Raw genomic sequence first — 17495 nt, 5'->3', positions numbered from 1 at the left:
AATTTCCAGTTTAGAGCAGCACAGTGTATAGCCAACTCTCAGACTTTTGGTGGTGGTGGTGGGGGGTTAGATTGTCAACCCCATCCAAGCCCAATGATTAGTCCTGTGATTATGAAAGCATGTCCAACAAAAGCAACACAATTTACTATCAAAGTCAAAGAAATGATAGGTGTTTTTCCAGGTTGCTCCTTGCCTCCATCAACAAAGTTAGATTATCTAAGAGAAAACTATAAATTTTCATGTTTGAAAACAACAAAAGTATGTTTTAAAAAACAGGACATTAAATTTAAAATCACACCCCAAAGTTGTAACCAGATTATGTTCTGCTGTTTGGAAGAAAGTTAATGAAAAGTGACCACTTCTAGACATGAGGCTACAGGAAAATTCTAATAAATGTACGTTTGTTTCACTCACTCATCCACTCAAAATATATTTGCTGAACAACAAGGGAACAGCAGCCACTATGCTATGCGCTGGAGATACACAGATGAACGAGAACCCTCGTCAGCCTGCCAGGGAACCCCAGCAGTTGTGTGTAGCTGCTGGAAAGCGGCATCCCAATAATAAATGCAGATAGAAGGAGGGTAGACGGCTTATGACATTCCATCTGACGGACGTTACTCTGCAAGTTTTAAAAAAATAACAAGATATAAGACTGTCATCCAGCTGAGCTCATAAAAACTGCTTCCACAAACAAATATAAATGTGCCTGTTCCCTTTATCAGGAAGGAACAATTTCATTCTCAAGCCTCTATTCTTGCTTTTCAGATACAATTCAAAGCACCATCACTGGGGAACTTTTTATCTCAAGGACAGCATATCTCTAAAAACATTGATCATCACAGTCGTTTAGTTTATGACCACTTGATTTTGAGTGTTTGGGACGGAGCCAGTCTTCTGGTCAGACTCATGTTCACGGTGTGCCCACCCTCCCTGGGGATACGGGAGGCGTTAGCGCACCACCTGCTGGCCCCAGGGGTGCCCCATGTCGGGTCAGGTACACCTCCAGGCCAGGAGGCTGGCAGTCCCAGGGAGGGGTTGCCTGTGTGTGTGCAACGGTGTTTGCACTTAGAGCCACTGGAGTGTCTTGCTGTTCACTTTTATTACATTAACTGCTGATGACATGGCCTCGCATCTTATAGAAAACGACCTTGTAATTCTCTGCCAAGAAGACATGAAAGTTTCTCCCTGGAAGCAGTGAAGACATCACCTTGGGGCAGGGCACGCGAGGACTTCTGGAGGCAGGCAGGCTGACATTCCAGGTCTCCCCCGACCCTGTAAAGACGGAATAAGTAGATGCCTCAATGATCTGTTCCTACAAGCTGGGGCCGCAATCCTCTGCAGGGAGCCACTCTACGAGGCACTCTGAAAAAAATGACTAGGCCTTTGATCCTTACCTTCCTACAGACAGTTGTTCTGATGGATGCACTCGATGATGTATGTACATGAAGGATGCACCCCCTACATATGCCAAGATACCCCTCCAAGCCACTGTGATCGTTTAAAATACAACCTGGTTTGACAAGTGCAAGGCAAAACCAGAGTTCTACTTGTTGGCATCTTCCTAGAGCCCTGCCGAGGAAAAGCTGGCAGATTCAGGTGTCTACCTTAGGCCCTGGGCTGGAGGGAGATTTGGGGAGCAGCTACGGAAGCCGAATGGCAGACAGGACAGAGGACCCAGTGTGTGTGGCTCAGGGTGGGGGCCGAGGGGGCTGACAGCCTGGATGGCTGAGTGCCAACCCCCTACGCCGAGTCCACAATGGTGGCCCAGCACCCAGCCAGCCAGGCCCAGGAGGAGGGAGATGAGAAGAGACTGGGAGGGAAGAATGAAAGGCAGGGAAAAACATTTGGTCCCGAGTCCCCACGTTTTAACTTCCAAATGAGAGAATTAACTGATCTTATTAATATAACAGATGACTTAATGCATCAATATTCAGGAAATAAAATATATGCATAGAAAGTCTGTCCTAAGAAACGGGAAAAATGTAAAATGTTTCCATCTCATTTCCATTTTTACTTTATCCTGTGAAATTTCCAAATCCAGAAAAACACAGTGAGAAGAGAAAATCATGCCCTTTGCCTTGGGCTTCGGTACATGGGGTTCTCCAGTCTGAGCTCCCGACCTTCCACCTCCTGCCTCACTAGCTCCTGCTCAACCTTCCAGGCTTTGGGCCAAAAGGTGCAGGGTCCAGACCACCTTTCCTGGCCACTTTGGTCAGGCTAAAGCCCTCACCCAGGCTCCCTCTGCCCCTTTGCCTTCTCCCGTCAGAACACTGGTCACACACTCCACTGCTCTTCCTCTGGAACAGGGCCTGCTCAGGCCTGGCATCTACGGCACCCTCAACAAGTAAGGCTGAGTGAATGAATGAATCAATGGATGAATGAATAGGTGACAAGCAAATGAGCAAAAGAATTAGTAAAAGAAGGCAGAGAAGATGATAACTACATGATGAGTTATGTGATAGGTGAAACTGTTTATTCTTTTTCATGCTGTAGAGCTGTTTCACTGAGAGAAAAAATTCATCAAACAGTGCCTGGCATGCAAAAGGTAAAATACAAGTGCACAGGGATGCTTCAGAGATATCGTGCGTTTGATTCCAGACCCACCACAATAAAGTAAGTCACAGTGTAGTGAGTCAAATGAAGTTTCTGGTTTCCCAATTCATATAAAGGTTTTATTTACACTATACTGTAGTTTAGTAGTAAGTGTGCAATAGCATGTTTAAAAAACAACATGCCTACCTTAATTTAAAAATACTTTATTTGCTAAAAAATGCTAACCATCATCTGAGCTTCCAGTGGGTGCTCATCACTGATCCCAGATCACCAAGACAAACAACAAAAAAGTTTGACATACTGCAAGAATTATCACCATGTGGCACACAGACACGAAGTGAGCAAATGTTGTTGGAAAACTAGTGCCTATTGGCACTTGCTTGTTGCAGGGTCGCCACAAGCCTTCAATTTGTAAAAAACACAGGATCTACGAAACAGGATAAAGCAAGGTATGCTTTATTAGAAATGAGGCTAACAAATAATGAATTGGTCCAAAGAAACAAATAACATTTTCCATGCCTATGAAGATACTCTTGAAAACAGGATTAAGACTTGCATAGTCTCTAGGTATACAAAATGTTGAAAATGATTTCCTGCTTTTATTGTCAGCTCTCCTTGAAAGGTCATCTTACAAGTGTATTTCTTGAATGGCTCACCTGTAGGACTCCAAAAAATATATATGGTAGCATTACAGAGGCAGCTTCTTAATTAAACTAGGACTCCTTTTTATTATGTAATTATAAAAATTCCTCTCGAGTTGGCAAGCAACTCAACTACATAATCATGAATTGATATGTTCATTTTATAACTACATTTCAAAACTTTAACAATAAAAATGTATATAATTCACAAGAAACATACTCTATGGTAGAAAATAACAAATTTTTTTTACTTACACACTTGTAGTCAACTCCAGCCCAAAAAGAAGTCCCTGCCTTTGAAAAACCCACTTAAGAAAAAAGCAAACTCAAAACAGCAATCATGGATACTTTCCATGAAAGTGGCATCTTACAAGATAAATACTGTTACGATTTTTCAATAACAGAATTAGAGTCCCCCAAAAGAAAGCAGTATCTACTCAAAGTTGCACTAAAATTAGTTTAGTTGCACTAAAATGAGTTGCTTCTTCTGAAGAACAGAGGCAGAAAAAAATCACTTGTTTTAACTAAAACTTTACATTTAGTTCAAATTTTACATCTTTCTTTTTAAGATAACAAGTAATTCAAATGAGAATGGTAAAGGCCTTTAATTTCCTACTTACACTGGCATGACTGCCTTTCCGTCATGTGCAGGCTTGCATAAATGTAAAAGGGTAGAAAGTAGAAACACTTCATTTACTTAAGGAAGTCTGAAATAGAGTAGTTAATTGAATTTAAGCGAGATCAATTCACTCTCAGAAGTCCGTAAGTGCTTATGCAACTATCAGTCTCTTACACTTCATCAAGTATTTCAAAATTGCAAAGCCCTGTAACATTTTGGGAAGTACATGTATTTGTTTTCTAAATTCACTGGTTATGAGCCTCACACAAATAATTAAACTATAACACTCTATTTCTTATTTCTATTCCAGTAGTGGTATTATCAGACCACAAAATCATACATGTAATACATAAAACCTATCTGTAAGAGATCCTGTTCAGCAACAGAATGAAAGTTTACCATATTAAAGATGCTGTGATGGTATCTGGGAAAACTATGCCACAGATAAAAATAAACTGGCAATGTATCAAATAAACACGGCTAAATGAATAAGTGGGCGCTCTACTTTCAAATACTTTCATAGTCTTCCTCTACTGGTCCCATCTCCAATACAGAGATAATACATTTTATAATGATCTCTTATGATTCCAAATATTAACAGTCGGAGATATTTCCTTTCCAACACTTTTATTAAAGTACCAAATAAAACCACATCTAAGTAAGAATTGGTTCAGTTGATTTTGCTATTGTTATAACACTAATGGGCTTTCCTCTCTATACACCATCTACTTTCCTGCTACAAAAAGAAATAAAAGTGGAGAGAGAAAAAGAGAGGAGACAGAGAAAGAAGGAAAAGAAACACTACATCTTGTCAAAGAATGATGTGGCTGTCATGATGTTTTGAGAAAAGGGATACATATTAAAGCTGAACAAGTTTGTAACCATAAAAAAACCTCAAAATTTACAAAGAGAATCCTGAACTTATAATTAAAATATAAACCAGTGAAAATGTACATCTTAACAAGCCATGGACTCTATTAAGCTAAGGTTTTGAGCACGGCAGCATGAATGTCTTGATAAAATTCCATGTGCAATAGGAGCTGACAGGGACAACTAAATATTTCAGTAACAAATATGCATTAAAATATGTGACATAAAAGACACCATTAAAAACAAAAAAACATGTTCAAATGAATTTTTTTCCTGAAGAAGCAGAGTTAGCATATTAGTTTACCCATATGCATTCAAAAACACAATGTAGCATTTACAGTGACCGATGGGAATGAAAATTGGTGCAAACCTTTTCGAAAGCTCTATGTTTTCTAGTTACCAATCTACCTGTCTTTCAAGAAACTTAAAAATATTTCTAAGATCTACCCTAAGAAAAATGAAATGCAGAAAAATGTTTCTACGCAAGATGTTCATTGTAGTATTATAATGGTATCAAGAAATACAAATACTAGAATGTCAAAGAATCAAGATAGTTGAACAAATTATGATATGCTCACCTAGCAAAATATTATTTTTACCCAAAAAATGTAGTACTAAGGAAATACCTATGCTGATGTGTTTGAAAAAGCATGGGCTCTGGAAAATGGGCCTGACTTTAAATCTCAGCTGGATCACGGACTGGCTGTGTGACCACCAGCAAGATATACAAAAGCTCAGTCTGTGTTTCCTTATTTGAAAATCTGATAAAATCATACCACCTTATATGGGTGTAATAAGCAAATGAGAAAAGTATCTAATATGCCTACTTTGAAGCTTGGCACATAATAATCACAAAAAGGCAGAAATTCAGTCACGATACAGGAAAAAGCAGAAAAAGTAACATGTGCAGCATGACAACTTATGCAAAACATTCACAAACCAATATCCTAAGATGTCTACGAGCAATGGGAGTAAAGAGTAATGTTCTTCTAATTTTCTGGCTTTTTCAACTTATCAATAAGTAAGCATTTATCTCCTTTACAATCTGCAAAGTTTTTAATTAGCCTAAGGCAAACTTTTAAAATGTGCACATGAAAGAAATTTAAAATACCGATCCATAATTAATTTTCACCAATTTACTTATTCAAAACATCCCACCTATCTTTTCAGGACCTGTATTTGCCAAGCACTGTCCTAGGCCCTGAAATAAGACCCTTTTGCACAGAGCTTATATCCCAGAGTGGAAAACCTGACAGTCAACAAAAACCTATTTATTGCTAAATCATCAATTCTGTAACTGAACTTCTAAAATGGTATTCTTGGTATTTCTTACAGCCTTGCAGAAAACAAAACTTAAGATATCCTAAGAATTCTTTAAGGTCCAAGTTTGTTTTTCAAGTCACCAGAAGACTGTTGAAGCAGTGCTCCTCACACCTGACCGAGCAGCAGGCCCCCTCCTCTAAGTGCAGATCCTCCTTCAGGTGGTCTGAATAAAGCTTGAGATTCTACATCCTAACAAACCCCTAAATGATCTGATGCTGCTGAGCCCAAACCTCACTGTGAGGAGCAAAGTCTCAGAGGCATGGTTAAGATTTTTGTTTCAAAAGAGTGGTAAGTTACAAATGCTGGCAGACAGAGGTTTGTTTCCTAACTAATATTCTCTATATTCTAGCGTAAACCTTTGGGAAGGAAAATTTGAAGATATTGCTAACATTTTCCTACCTGAAACAAAGAATTCTTGTATTCATTAAGACCAGCTTCATTGAACCAAATTAAGATCCCATTCCCAGAAGTGTTTCTGTCTTTGCATTATGATTGTTAGCACCTCGTCCTCTCACAGGCCTTTGGGAGCTGGGTTTCCTGTCTTCTCATTTCCCGGCCTCCATCTCAGGCCTCTCCTCTCATCACTGGCCTCCCGGAGACTCCAGTCCACACCAAACTGCCAAAAAGCAGTGTTCCCTGGAGACATTTCCCAACAGCAATCTCTCCTTGACCAGCTTGCCTCTTTCCAAAGGATGTCAGAACAAACCACCGCCAGGCTGGCCGTTCAAGTCCCCCAACAAGCTGGCCCTCGCTCGCTTTGTCATCTCTTCTTCCTTGGAGGCTTGAGGCAAACCCTACGCCCTTAACCTCCCCACCCCCACTGCTCTTTTCCTCTCAACTGTCGGCTGCTCGCTCTCCCCTCTCCTCTTCACACCCCAATTCAAATCCTGAAAAAATATATGACTTTTCCATGATCCCTCTCCATGATGCTGAGTCCACAGAGAGAAACCAAATGCCTGCGTTTACTATGGCTCCAGCAAAACTGACTATGAGACATACACTAAACTATTCTTCCTGTCAACTTCCTTTACTGTATAAAGTTGCATCCAGTAGCAGGAGGCAAAAACACTTTTGGCAAGTTAACATGCTGTCCTGACTTGTGAGGTGCTGAATATTAGGGGTGGCAGTGACCATGAGCCCAGTAGGAATTCCTGGGAACACCTTGCAGATGCAAAATCATGTCTTCAGTGACCACCTTACCCCCATGCACCTCAGATCTTTCTCCCAGTCTGAGAACCTTCCCAGGGTGCACACCTGCATTTCTCTGTGCCCTTGGCTCAGGGACTCCTACTGGCCTAAGAGTTATGGCACAGGACAGAATTCAGTAAGCTCTGCACATGAGATGGCCTGAAACGTGTGAAAACCTGAATATCAGGCAGCATGAAAAGCACCTAAGGTCTTTTCATGTGTGGAGCAGCTGCAGCCCCAAGCAGCAGGCTGGCAGGTGTCCCAGACACGTGTCAAGTACCTGGCCTCCCATTCAGTGCTTGGTTGCAGTATCTCAGGCCCTGTATGTACTCAGAAGACTGGTTTTTCCCCATCCTCTTATTTTTCAGGGTGTTGACTAAGTGCTCTAATAACTTGCTTCTCTAAATTTTTAGTTCTAAGATGGGAGGAAGAAATAAGAGTAAAGAAGTGTATCGCCAAATAGTTTTTGATTTCACTCTTTTCAACATCTATGGCTTCCATTTAATTTTCAAGCTATTTCTACAAACTGTACTTTCTACTACCCTTTGTTTGCTTCATAAATGTGTATTTTTCATATGTGCATATTGTATAACACCAGCCAAACTCTAAATTTCTTGAAGACAACAACTATGCCTTATTTCCTCCATATAATTTCATTTATCACCAGCATAGACTACCCTGCAGGTAGTACACACAGGAATTTTTATAAGAGGCATGATAGCTGCCCTCATATTGCTCACAGAAGCTTCCACAATGCCTTGTACACAGGGTGTGCTGAAAAATCCCTGAGGCCCTAAATGCCAGCAGGCACATCCCTTTTTTACACTGTATGTATATAGAGTGTATTTCTGCCTTTTAAAAAAGTCTTTTTATGAGTTAAAAATTATACTGTATATAGGAGAGGGGAGGCACTTAAAAGAGAAATCTGTAATCCCCTGCAAAGCCTCTAAGAGAGAAATTTGGCAATATATACTAACACCAATCCTTCAACCAAACCAGTCCATATGTAGATATGCACCTAGGTAACGTTTTGCACATGTGTGCGAGACATACACAAAGATGTTCACTAAAGCACTGTTAGGGACCCTAGAGAAATGGAACTCACCTAAATAGTTATTGGCAGAATAACGAATAAGTACATCATGTGTACACACACACACACACACACACACACACATATGACCAAACAATGCTCAACAGTTAAAACGATTACACTTGCTTTATATATATCAGCATATGCAGACTTCAAAAATAAAAAATTGGGTGAAAAAATGCAAACTTCAAAGGATACTCATTATGTACATTCAAAAACACAAACACTAAATGTTATTTATGGGGAGAAACATGCAGTAAAGGTGCAAATATAAATGGAAAAGACACCTGCCAACCTGAGGAGAGTGGCAGCCTCTGGGGAGGGAAAGAAGGGAACGGGAATCACCCTGGAGTACACAGGGGATCCTGACTACGTGTGTAATGTCTTCTTTCTCTAATTACATCTGAAGCAAATATGGCACATGTTAATGTTTGTTAATAGTGAGTGTGAAGGACATCTGTATTTTTTCACATGCTGTACTTATTTATGTATTTAAAATATTTAATAATTTAAAAAGACAAGGTGGTATCATTCCCATTAAAATTATTAAAAGCTTCGATTTCTCTCCTTTGTTAAAATAACTAAAGCAAAGCCAGGAAACATATGAGAGGGAAAAGGTCACTAAGATATTTCACGATTACCGCTGCTCCTAAAGGCAGATACTGCTGCTGGCCCGTGTGTCAGAAAACTTGCTGAGTCTAACATTTGCTCTGCCTCTTCTGAGCTGGCAAACAGCATTCCCGGGCCTTCTGTACTGTTAACACACCCCTGAGCCCGGGGTTGGGTGCATTCTCCGATGACCAGCCATGCACCAGAGCTCCGTCACATACAGGCTGGCTGCAAGGCAGAGCCAAGTGTTCTCAAAAGCCAACAGAATTCCCTTTCTCTGCTAGCTAATCAATGCTAATTCTATTAAGGGAAAACAACCAAGTTTCTTTATAATGGACTATATGCTCAGGCTGCTGTAGAAGTGAGTCAGTCAGGCTTTTAGCATTGCTACAAAGTAGGTGAGCTCATTCTGAAGCAAAGACCACCTTACCTGACGGCATTAGGAATGTAAAAGATTGTAAATTATGAAATGACATATATAAACCTAACTTTCAGAGGGAATACTTCTATTCATCTCTATCTAGTAATTCAAGGGTCCCTCAGATCCCACACTTTTTTCTTGGACTCAGTCCATCTCATTTTACTATCTCCATGGGAAATTCCACTAACTCCAGTTTCATATTAAAGTATCCTTGCATAATACTTTCTACAATCTACATTTCTTCTTTTTAACTGCTCAAAACATAATCAGAAATTTAGAATGTAGCCCATAAAAATACGGTGCTACCATTTCAAACTGATGTCTACAAACCTTGTTTTATATACATACACACACAGTAGAAACTCAACCAATATCTATTCACATAAATCTCCAGTTTAACCAACATTAGAGGGAGAGAAATAGATTCCTTACACCTGTTGAACACTCATGCAAGTAGGTTCTCCTGTGCTTACTGGGAGTCCCATATCTGTGCCTGTTAAATTTATTATTTCAGTTTCATAATTCATTGTTTATTATGTAAATAGATGAAATAAGGGTACAAAAAGTATTATATAGATGAGAAATAAATGCTTTGAAAAGCTTGATGAAGGCACATGACTTTAAAAGTTCCTTTAAGATTAATGGGAGAGGAAGAGCTGTACAATACTTATAAAACCAAGGATCTTCCACCCAGACTGCTTTGCAAATGACTCCAAACTCTGGCTCCACTTTAAAGAACCTGATAGTGAAAATCACAGGCATGCATTTATAGGTACAGCTGAAGCAAGAAAGCCAATTTGAAAATCCATCAGCAAGCTCACAAAGGCAAGGCCCTGGTCTTACATCACAAGTCAGAACAAAATGTTTACTGGATGTTTTTTCGTTTTTATAATCCCAAATTCAATAACCACAAGTGGTCCGATCATGGTGGCTAATAGACCTCCCATATACTCAACCAGCTCCTTCAAGTCCTTTTTCAATATTCAATACCACATACATTTCTTTCCCAATGTGGTGTAATACTTCCCAGTTGATGACAAATCAGTCAAGAAATTGTTACATTACTTAATCCTTTCAATGTGTTCCTCTTTCTGAATTCTTTCTCCCTTTCTGTATGGCAATACCATATAGGTAAGTGATCCAGAACACCCAATTCCTCCCACAATAGCAAAAAAAAAAAAAAAAAAAACCAAACAGGTCTGTTGATTCTACCTCCTAAAACCTTTCTCATGTATCACCTCTGCCCTGGCAGCTCCCAGGTGGACTATTTGCTACTTAACTTGTTGTCTGACCTCCACATTTACTGTGTACATTAATCCCAAAGTTAGCTTTCTAAAACAAAAAATCTTCTATCACTCCTCTACTCAAAAACCCCAGTGGCTTCCTACTGCCCAAGGAGCAAAGCTAAAAATCCATGATTCTGCATAGATATTGGAACCAACTTACTTTACCACCATCATCTTCTATCACAGCTTTTAATACAGCTCTCCGTGTGCAGCTTGTCCCTGAGTAGGTACCCCACATGCCCAGGCAATGGCTGCTCCCCCAGCCCAAGTGCCCCAGGCCACTTCCCTGCTCATTCTCCAGGTACCCCCTCTGACACTCCCCTAATTCCAAGGCCCTGAGTTCAAGTCCTGGCTCTGACAAATGAATGGGCTTGAAAGACAATTCTGCGGAGCCTCAGTTTCCTCATCTGTAAAACAGGGGGAAATGTACTATCTCAGAGGTCATACGGAGGACTGAATGAGAACACACAACACAGTGCCTGGCATGCTGTAATTTTTGTTGTATTTTTACTGACCCCAAGTGAGGCCCCATCTGCAGGAGAGTCTCAAAATGCGACCTGAAGAATGAAAAGTAAAATATCTTTTCTCTTGACTTGATGCCGGGTGCCTGCCCTCCAGAGCCACATAACAATGCAGAAGGCCACAGTCCCATTATGATCTCCTTGAAGCACTATGAGTTCACAAATAGCAACTTGCCATCAACTACACTTTCTATCATCATACATTTGCGTTGAATTTTAACCTTCAGAAGGGATCACAAATAACATCCAAGGAAGGACTAAGTGGGTAATACTGAAGCGTTACAATAACCAACAAAGACTATACAGCAAGTCTAATATATGCAGGCCCGAAAACAAGTGAAAGAAATTAATTCATAGTCTGAGCTAATCCTCCAAGTGAGACAGTTTATCTGAGACCCTGCAACACTACCTTCCGAAACCCTACTTCTGGGCATAAGCCAGGCACACAGGACACCTTTCCATTAATTGGCAGCTTCTTTAATTTCTTTCAGCAATGTTTTGTAGTTTCAGTACATAAGCCCTTGCCTCCTTGGTTAAGTTTATTCCTAAGTATTTTATTCTTTCTGATGCTATTGTAAATGAAATTCTTTTCCTAATTTCTGTTTCGGACTATTCACTGTTGGGATAGAGAAATGCAACTGATTTTTAAGTGGTGATTTTATATCTTGCAACTTTGCTGAACTTGTTTATTAATTCGAACATTATTGTGTGATATTTGGGGGATATTCTATATCTAAGGTGTAATCTGCAAACAGAAATCATTTTACTTCTTCCTTTGTACAATTACAAGACTGTAATACTTCTAACCATATTCCATCCTCTCTGGCTTTGCTAATTCAGATTCATTTATTGCTACAGTCTGATGCTTATTTAGACTTACTGATATTCTACAAATAGCTCTTCAGTTTAAATAAAGTCAACTTTTTTACGGTTTTCTTAATCTGTCATTAATGTGTATCAAATGTCTTCCTAACTCATCAGCATTCATTCCTTCTCTATCTTAAATCATACAAATAGATAATTAACTCAATCACCTCCATTCTATGCCAATAGCAGATGGTGTCAGCACTGATAAGCAACTTATAGAGAGAGCACTGAACACATTTTATCAACGACCTAAAAAGTTTTTCCAACCAATCTGTCTACAAGGGTTACTTTAAAAGTGACGAAGCTGAACATGTTTTCATCATTTTCTCACCTTTCGGTTGTAACAGGGTTCCTTTATTATGTGTGGTAATAAACCACAAGCGACATGGATATTTCAAGTGTGAATAAAAACACACTGAGCTGTTATATGAGCAATTCAAACACTACTGTAGATAATAATTCAGAAATTTCAGATTTCTCTATTATGCAGTTAAAAGACATTTAAAAGTGTAACTAGAAATTTAATCTTCCTACAAAAATTTCATAGTAAAACTAGTCAACTAGGTCTTAGTAACAACTTCGAGCTTTGTACAGAAGGATGTCTTTCTCACCAAGGCACCTACATTTTCCTTTAACTCTTAGTAAAGCAGAGATCAAGAAAATTTCCTATGTATTTACTTTATTATTCACAAGCTTCCTTAGCCATAAATTTAGACTTCAACAGCATAGGTGTCTGATGAGCTTTTGTTTTATTTTGCTTTGAGATAAAAACTCCACATTCTTCTATCAAGAGAAAAGCTTACAATTTCTACTTAGTCTCAACTACTCTCTTATAAGCCAAACCAAGGTATGAGATGCCACACAAGGGCCCCAGGAAATACCCAAACCATTATCTCATTGCTTGACACTTTTACACAGGCAGTTTCTCCAGAACAAGCAGCTCTCAGAATTCCACCACAGCAGGTCCTGACACTCGGCTAAGCTACTTAAGACAACCAGTTCTCCTCTCCCATGCCCTCCCCGCTTTTTCCCCCCTGTGCTATTTCAAGAGGAATAATTTCTAGCTCAATTTGCAATTTAATAATTTAAAGTAATTCTGGCAATTGACGTCAGTGCAGAAATAACCGAAAACATTTGGATCCAAGGGGTTGACATCTAAAGCAAACGGCATCCCAGATATAAACAACACACTTTTCTGGGCAATTAAATTGATGTGAACCTTGCTATCATGTGGAGGAAAGTGAGTGAGAAGCCCAATTACCCCAACAGTTGCAGGCCTACAAAGGCAGCCCCAACCTCGCCTTGGCTAATTCAAGAGTCACAACTTCAGAAAAGCATGCAGCTGATGAATCCAACATGAGTCTTTATTTTAGCCCTAAACAAAGAGGGTGAGCAGAATTCACAAGACACAAAGATACCAAGTTCTTTCTTGCTCCAGAAACCAGTTGACAGTACATAACTTGAGATTTTGCAATTCAGTGTTCAAAATGAGGGGCAAAAAAGCACTTGAAACCTTGGCGTGACTCATTATACTAGAAGCAGTCCTACAGACACCAGGCAGCACTGGTTGTATTTTAACCCAATTGCTTCTCAAAACCCAAATCTCCGTCATTTAGCAAATTCAACTTGGATTTGCACACAAAATGTCATTTTCCCTTCATTTTCTGTCCTGTTAGAACAGTACCGTTTTATTTATGTGAAAGAGATAAAAATGATAGAAATATTTAAAATTTGTTTATCTGGCGATGGTTACTTTATGGATGAATAATTTACATGAAGTAAAACCTGAAAGGGGGCTGCTGCAGAGATGAGGCAAGAAAACACAATTCCAAGGGAAAAAGGCGGCTGTCTAGATGGTAAGAAGTCCAGAGAGGGAAGACCAGCAAATAATGCTCACTAACCGCAGGAACTCAGGGACATGTAGGGTTCAGATTCACGTTTTTCTAGAAGTGCCCCACCCAGCAAGGAATATGATGGTGTGATCAAGCATGTAGGAACAGGTTGAGCTACGAGGCATATGCGATGCTGTTCATGTCATGGTTGAGGGTGGGACAAGGGAAAGCTCAGTGTATCTCTGTATCCAAACACCCTGCCAGAGATGAATTTGTGGGTGAGGGTGTTTCCTACTAGCTGCTTCTAAGTACAACAGAGCAGAAAATCATCACAAAGCATTCTGCTTTATTTTCTCCCATTTTAGAAGGATCACTTTTGCAGTCCCCATGGCTATGCAACTTCGGGGCAACTGTGTCCTGATTCCTGGGGATTTGGCCCCTTTTGGATGTGTGTAAACAACCTACTTAGCAAAAAGCTTGCTCACTTCTTGCGAAGCATGTGGACTGGTTTACCTCCTGAGATTCAAAGTTAAGGAGACTTGGGAAGGGAGAGGGCAGGGAGACCAGGCATCTGAACTAAAGTCCCCTGAGGCTGGAAAGACGCACTTCCTGGGAGCGAACTCTGCACAGAGAAGGAGGGTAAGGGGCCCTGGGCGTCTCCATTGTAATGGGGGGGGCAGAAGAACTGGTGCTAACACACCTTTCTGGAGCCCTCTGCCTAGAAACAGCCGCGTATATGACCTAGAAAAGCTGGTGTTTAGAAGCAATAACCTGCGGGGCCCAACGCTGGAGGCACCCAACCTGGGGGCTGTACCCTGGCACCCACAGTTGCAGAAGCCATGGAATCACCGCCTTCTCCACCATACTCCTTCAGCAGCAGCGGGGCCTGCCAGCCGCTCCCCTCCTGTCACAGGCAGACCCACCCTGGGCTGTTCTCAACAGCCCCAGGATTTCCACTGCAGAAAGCAAACCTAGCCGTGAACCACATGCTCCAAGCTCAGACCCTCTCTGTGGAGGTGTTTGGAGAATCTGTGAGGCTGTTTCACAATGACAGTAGTGGAGCAGGCCAAGGACAGACATGGGACACCCTGCAATATGTGTGCGGGTCCTGCACACTGTCCCATGTCCTGCACAACTTCTGAACATCTAGAAAATCACATGGATGAAAAATTGTTTACCACCATTTGGTCCTAAAACCTACCTCCACTGGCACAGAAGCACAAAGTCAGTCTGGCACTGCTGAAATACACCCTTTATCAAGATTTGTTCACAATTTTAGAAAATTATGTCACCAACAGAAACACTGCTGTGGCATTTGAGATGCCAGCACACTGCAGCTGCCGAGCTGTATTTGTGGCTATCCCGTGCCAAAACTTAGCAGGGACACTGAACGCTTCCTTAAGTATGTTTAAAGCCAAATAAATCACTGAAAAGGCATAAAACACTGGCTACCAGTGATTTCCCTGAATAAATTTCATTTTGTCACCCAATGTTCAGGATCTGTCCATAGTGAAGTTTAAATTACAAATACTGCATATACAAATTATTTATTTTGGGTGTAATTCGTGTTTTTCTACTGTATTCTGGCACTATCCTCGTGGGGTCGGGCACCCCTCCACCTCCCCCACCTCTGTCCCAATTTCCTTATAAACTTTTTTTTTTCCAAGTTATCCCTAAACCCTACATCTGTGAACAGCTTTGGTCTCCAAAGTACTTGGTTTGGGGAAGAATTTAAAGATAGGAGATCTGTTTTCTGAAACACTTTGTCAGTCTACAGCCCACATCCTAAGTCAGGGAATTAATTATTCTGACCCCACCCTGACATAGCCTGGCTCACTGCAAGAATATTGTGCTTCTTTATTATCTCCACTTCAGTCAGTGTTCTGCCTTGGCATATAAACCCTATTTCAATTAAGGTTATTTCTCCACTTTTTCTTAAGTTCAGCCTGTGACTTCTTTAAGATATAGCCACTCTCTAGTTTTTCCACTGTAGAGTGGCTTTGGACCCTCTCTTAAATTCAAAAGTATTCATAATACACAGGAACAAGCACCTAACCACTCCATCTTCTGATGAAGGTGCATTGATCATTTACATTTTGAAGTATATGTGATTTTTTTTATTATGTTTTTTTTCTTCTTTATAATCCTATTTGGGAATTCTACTGACTTCCAGACATTGTATATGCAGGCAGGTCATTTCAGCTATCAATTTTAGAATCACTGAAGGAGAAGGATTACTTCACAAAAAGAGGGCATTAGATCTGACAGACAAGAGCCACTGCTCTAGAAGGCTTCCCCTCCCAAATACCAAGTTCTCCCAGAAACCAGTTCTTCCTGAAATTCAGGAGTCAGGGACCTAGATTTCTGCCTTCTCATGCCAGAGAGGCAAGTAACGCCAAACCATGTCATGCCACCACCACCCGGGGTGGCCCAGGGCCCCACAGGGGGCTGATGAGAAGGGAAGGGGCCAGCCAGCTAGGGTGAGCCTGCTCTCCACCGGGCCCAACACTGAACAGAGGGCAGCCACCTCACAAAGCCTGATCCCCAGTCACAGCTACTCAGGCACAGTGGGGACCCGTGGCCACTTCAGAAGCAGGGGACACACCGGAGTGCTCAGCTTTCCGCTTGACTGCCCTGTCAACACTACCACGTGCTCAGTGGCTCCCCTGCACGAAGCCCTGGGCAGCCAGGACGCACCACAGGGAAAGAGGCTGGCAAGCCCAAGGTACCAGCTTATGAGAGGCAGACGGCAACTCAGGGGTCACTCTGCAGCACCCCCACTAGGTCGAGAGACATGACCGCTACGTCAGGATGGGAGGGGCGGGTGAGGAGTCAAGGTTTTCAGAGCCCCTAAAGGCCCTGGGCTGCACTTAATTGACAAATAGAAGGGGGCTGGTGCCTACCAAATCTCTCGGACCCCATATTACTCCAGCAACCTCACGAAGGCCAGGAACCCCTGACAAGGCCCCCCATCTCTACTACGTCCACCCTCTCATGTTACAGACAGGCAGCCATGTGAACAATGCCCACACGTCACTGGTGCCAGATAAAGGGGCAGAAGAATGCTGCAGGAGCACTGAGGGGGCACACCACCTTTCCATGGAAACCTAAGCTGCATCCTGAACAAGTCAGAACTAGTTAGATGGTGCAAAATACCCTGGCATGACTAGGGACAAGGGACAAGACAGGAGGGAGGCAAGGAAGCAGACAGGCCAGGTCACACGACACCCTAACCAAGCCAGAACCTCAAAGTATTTTCTGAAAACCAGGAACCACACAGTCAGAATTTGGGGTGACACATTCCCTGCAGGCAGACCTCCCTGATCTGGTGGCTTAACGGGCAGCCTCTGGCTGGCAGAGTGCACTCCGCATATTTCTGGTGGAACCCCCACCCCCAGGAGCACACAGGAGGTGCTGTTATTCAGCAGCACCCAGGTAAACTCTAACTGCAAACTTTACAGAAGGGAGGTGGTACAAGGTAGTGATTAAACACACAGACGCCACAGCTGGAAGGTGGGGTCAAACCCAGTTCTCCCACTTACCTTGACACCTGGCAGGTTATTAGTATCACTGTGCATCCCATCCTCCCCCTATAAGAGGGAGGGAACAAGAACACCCCCTCACAGAGCTGCAGGGAGGACCAAATGAGGATTAACATGGAGCCAGATG

The 17495-nt window shown here is 41.6% G+C and overlaps 1 protein-coding gene across 3 annotated transcripts in view; it reads right to left on the bottom strand.

Moving 5' to 3' along the window:
• The window catches only part of TTC39C (tetratricopeptide repeat domain 39C), a 104912-nt gene that overhangs the window by 80033 nt on the left and 7384 nt on the right, over nucleotides 1-17495 (bottom strand). The window contains exon 2 of one of the 3 annotated variants that reach the window (XM_073212905.1): nucleotides 1211-1275. The exons of the other annotated variants lie outside the window; for them this stretch is intronic. Within the exon in view, the coding sequence (XP_073069006.1) occupies nucleotides 1211-1257 (47 nt within the window). The 5' untranslated portion in view covers nucleotides 1258-1275. The remainder of the gene's footprint in view (nucleotides 1-1210; nucleotides 1276-17495) is intronic. 3 annotated transcript variants of the gene reach the window in all.

This window comes from Manis javanica, chromosome 9 (assembly GCF_040802235.1).
Source record: "Manis javanica isolate MJ-LG chromosome 9, MJ_LKY, whole genome shotgun sequence".
Taxonomy (NCBI): domain Eukaryota; kingdom Metazoa; phylum Chordata; class Mammalia; order Pholidota; family Manidae; genus Manis; species Manis javanica.
The sequence above is the reverse complement of the archived record's forward strand: the minus strand, read 5'-3'. Positions and strand labels throughout refer to the sequence as shown.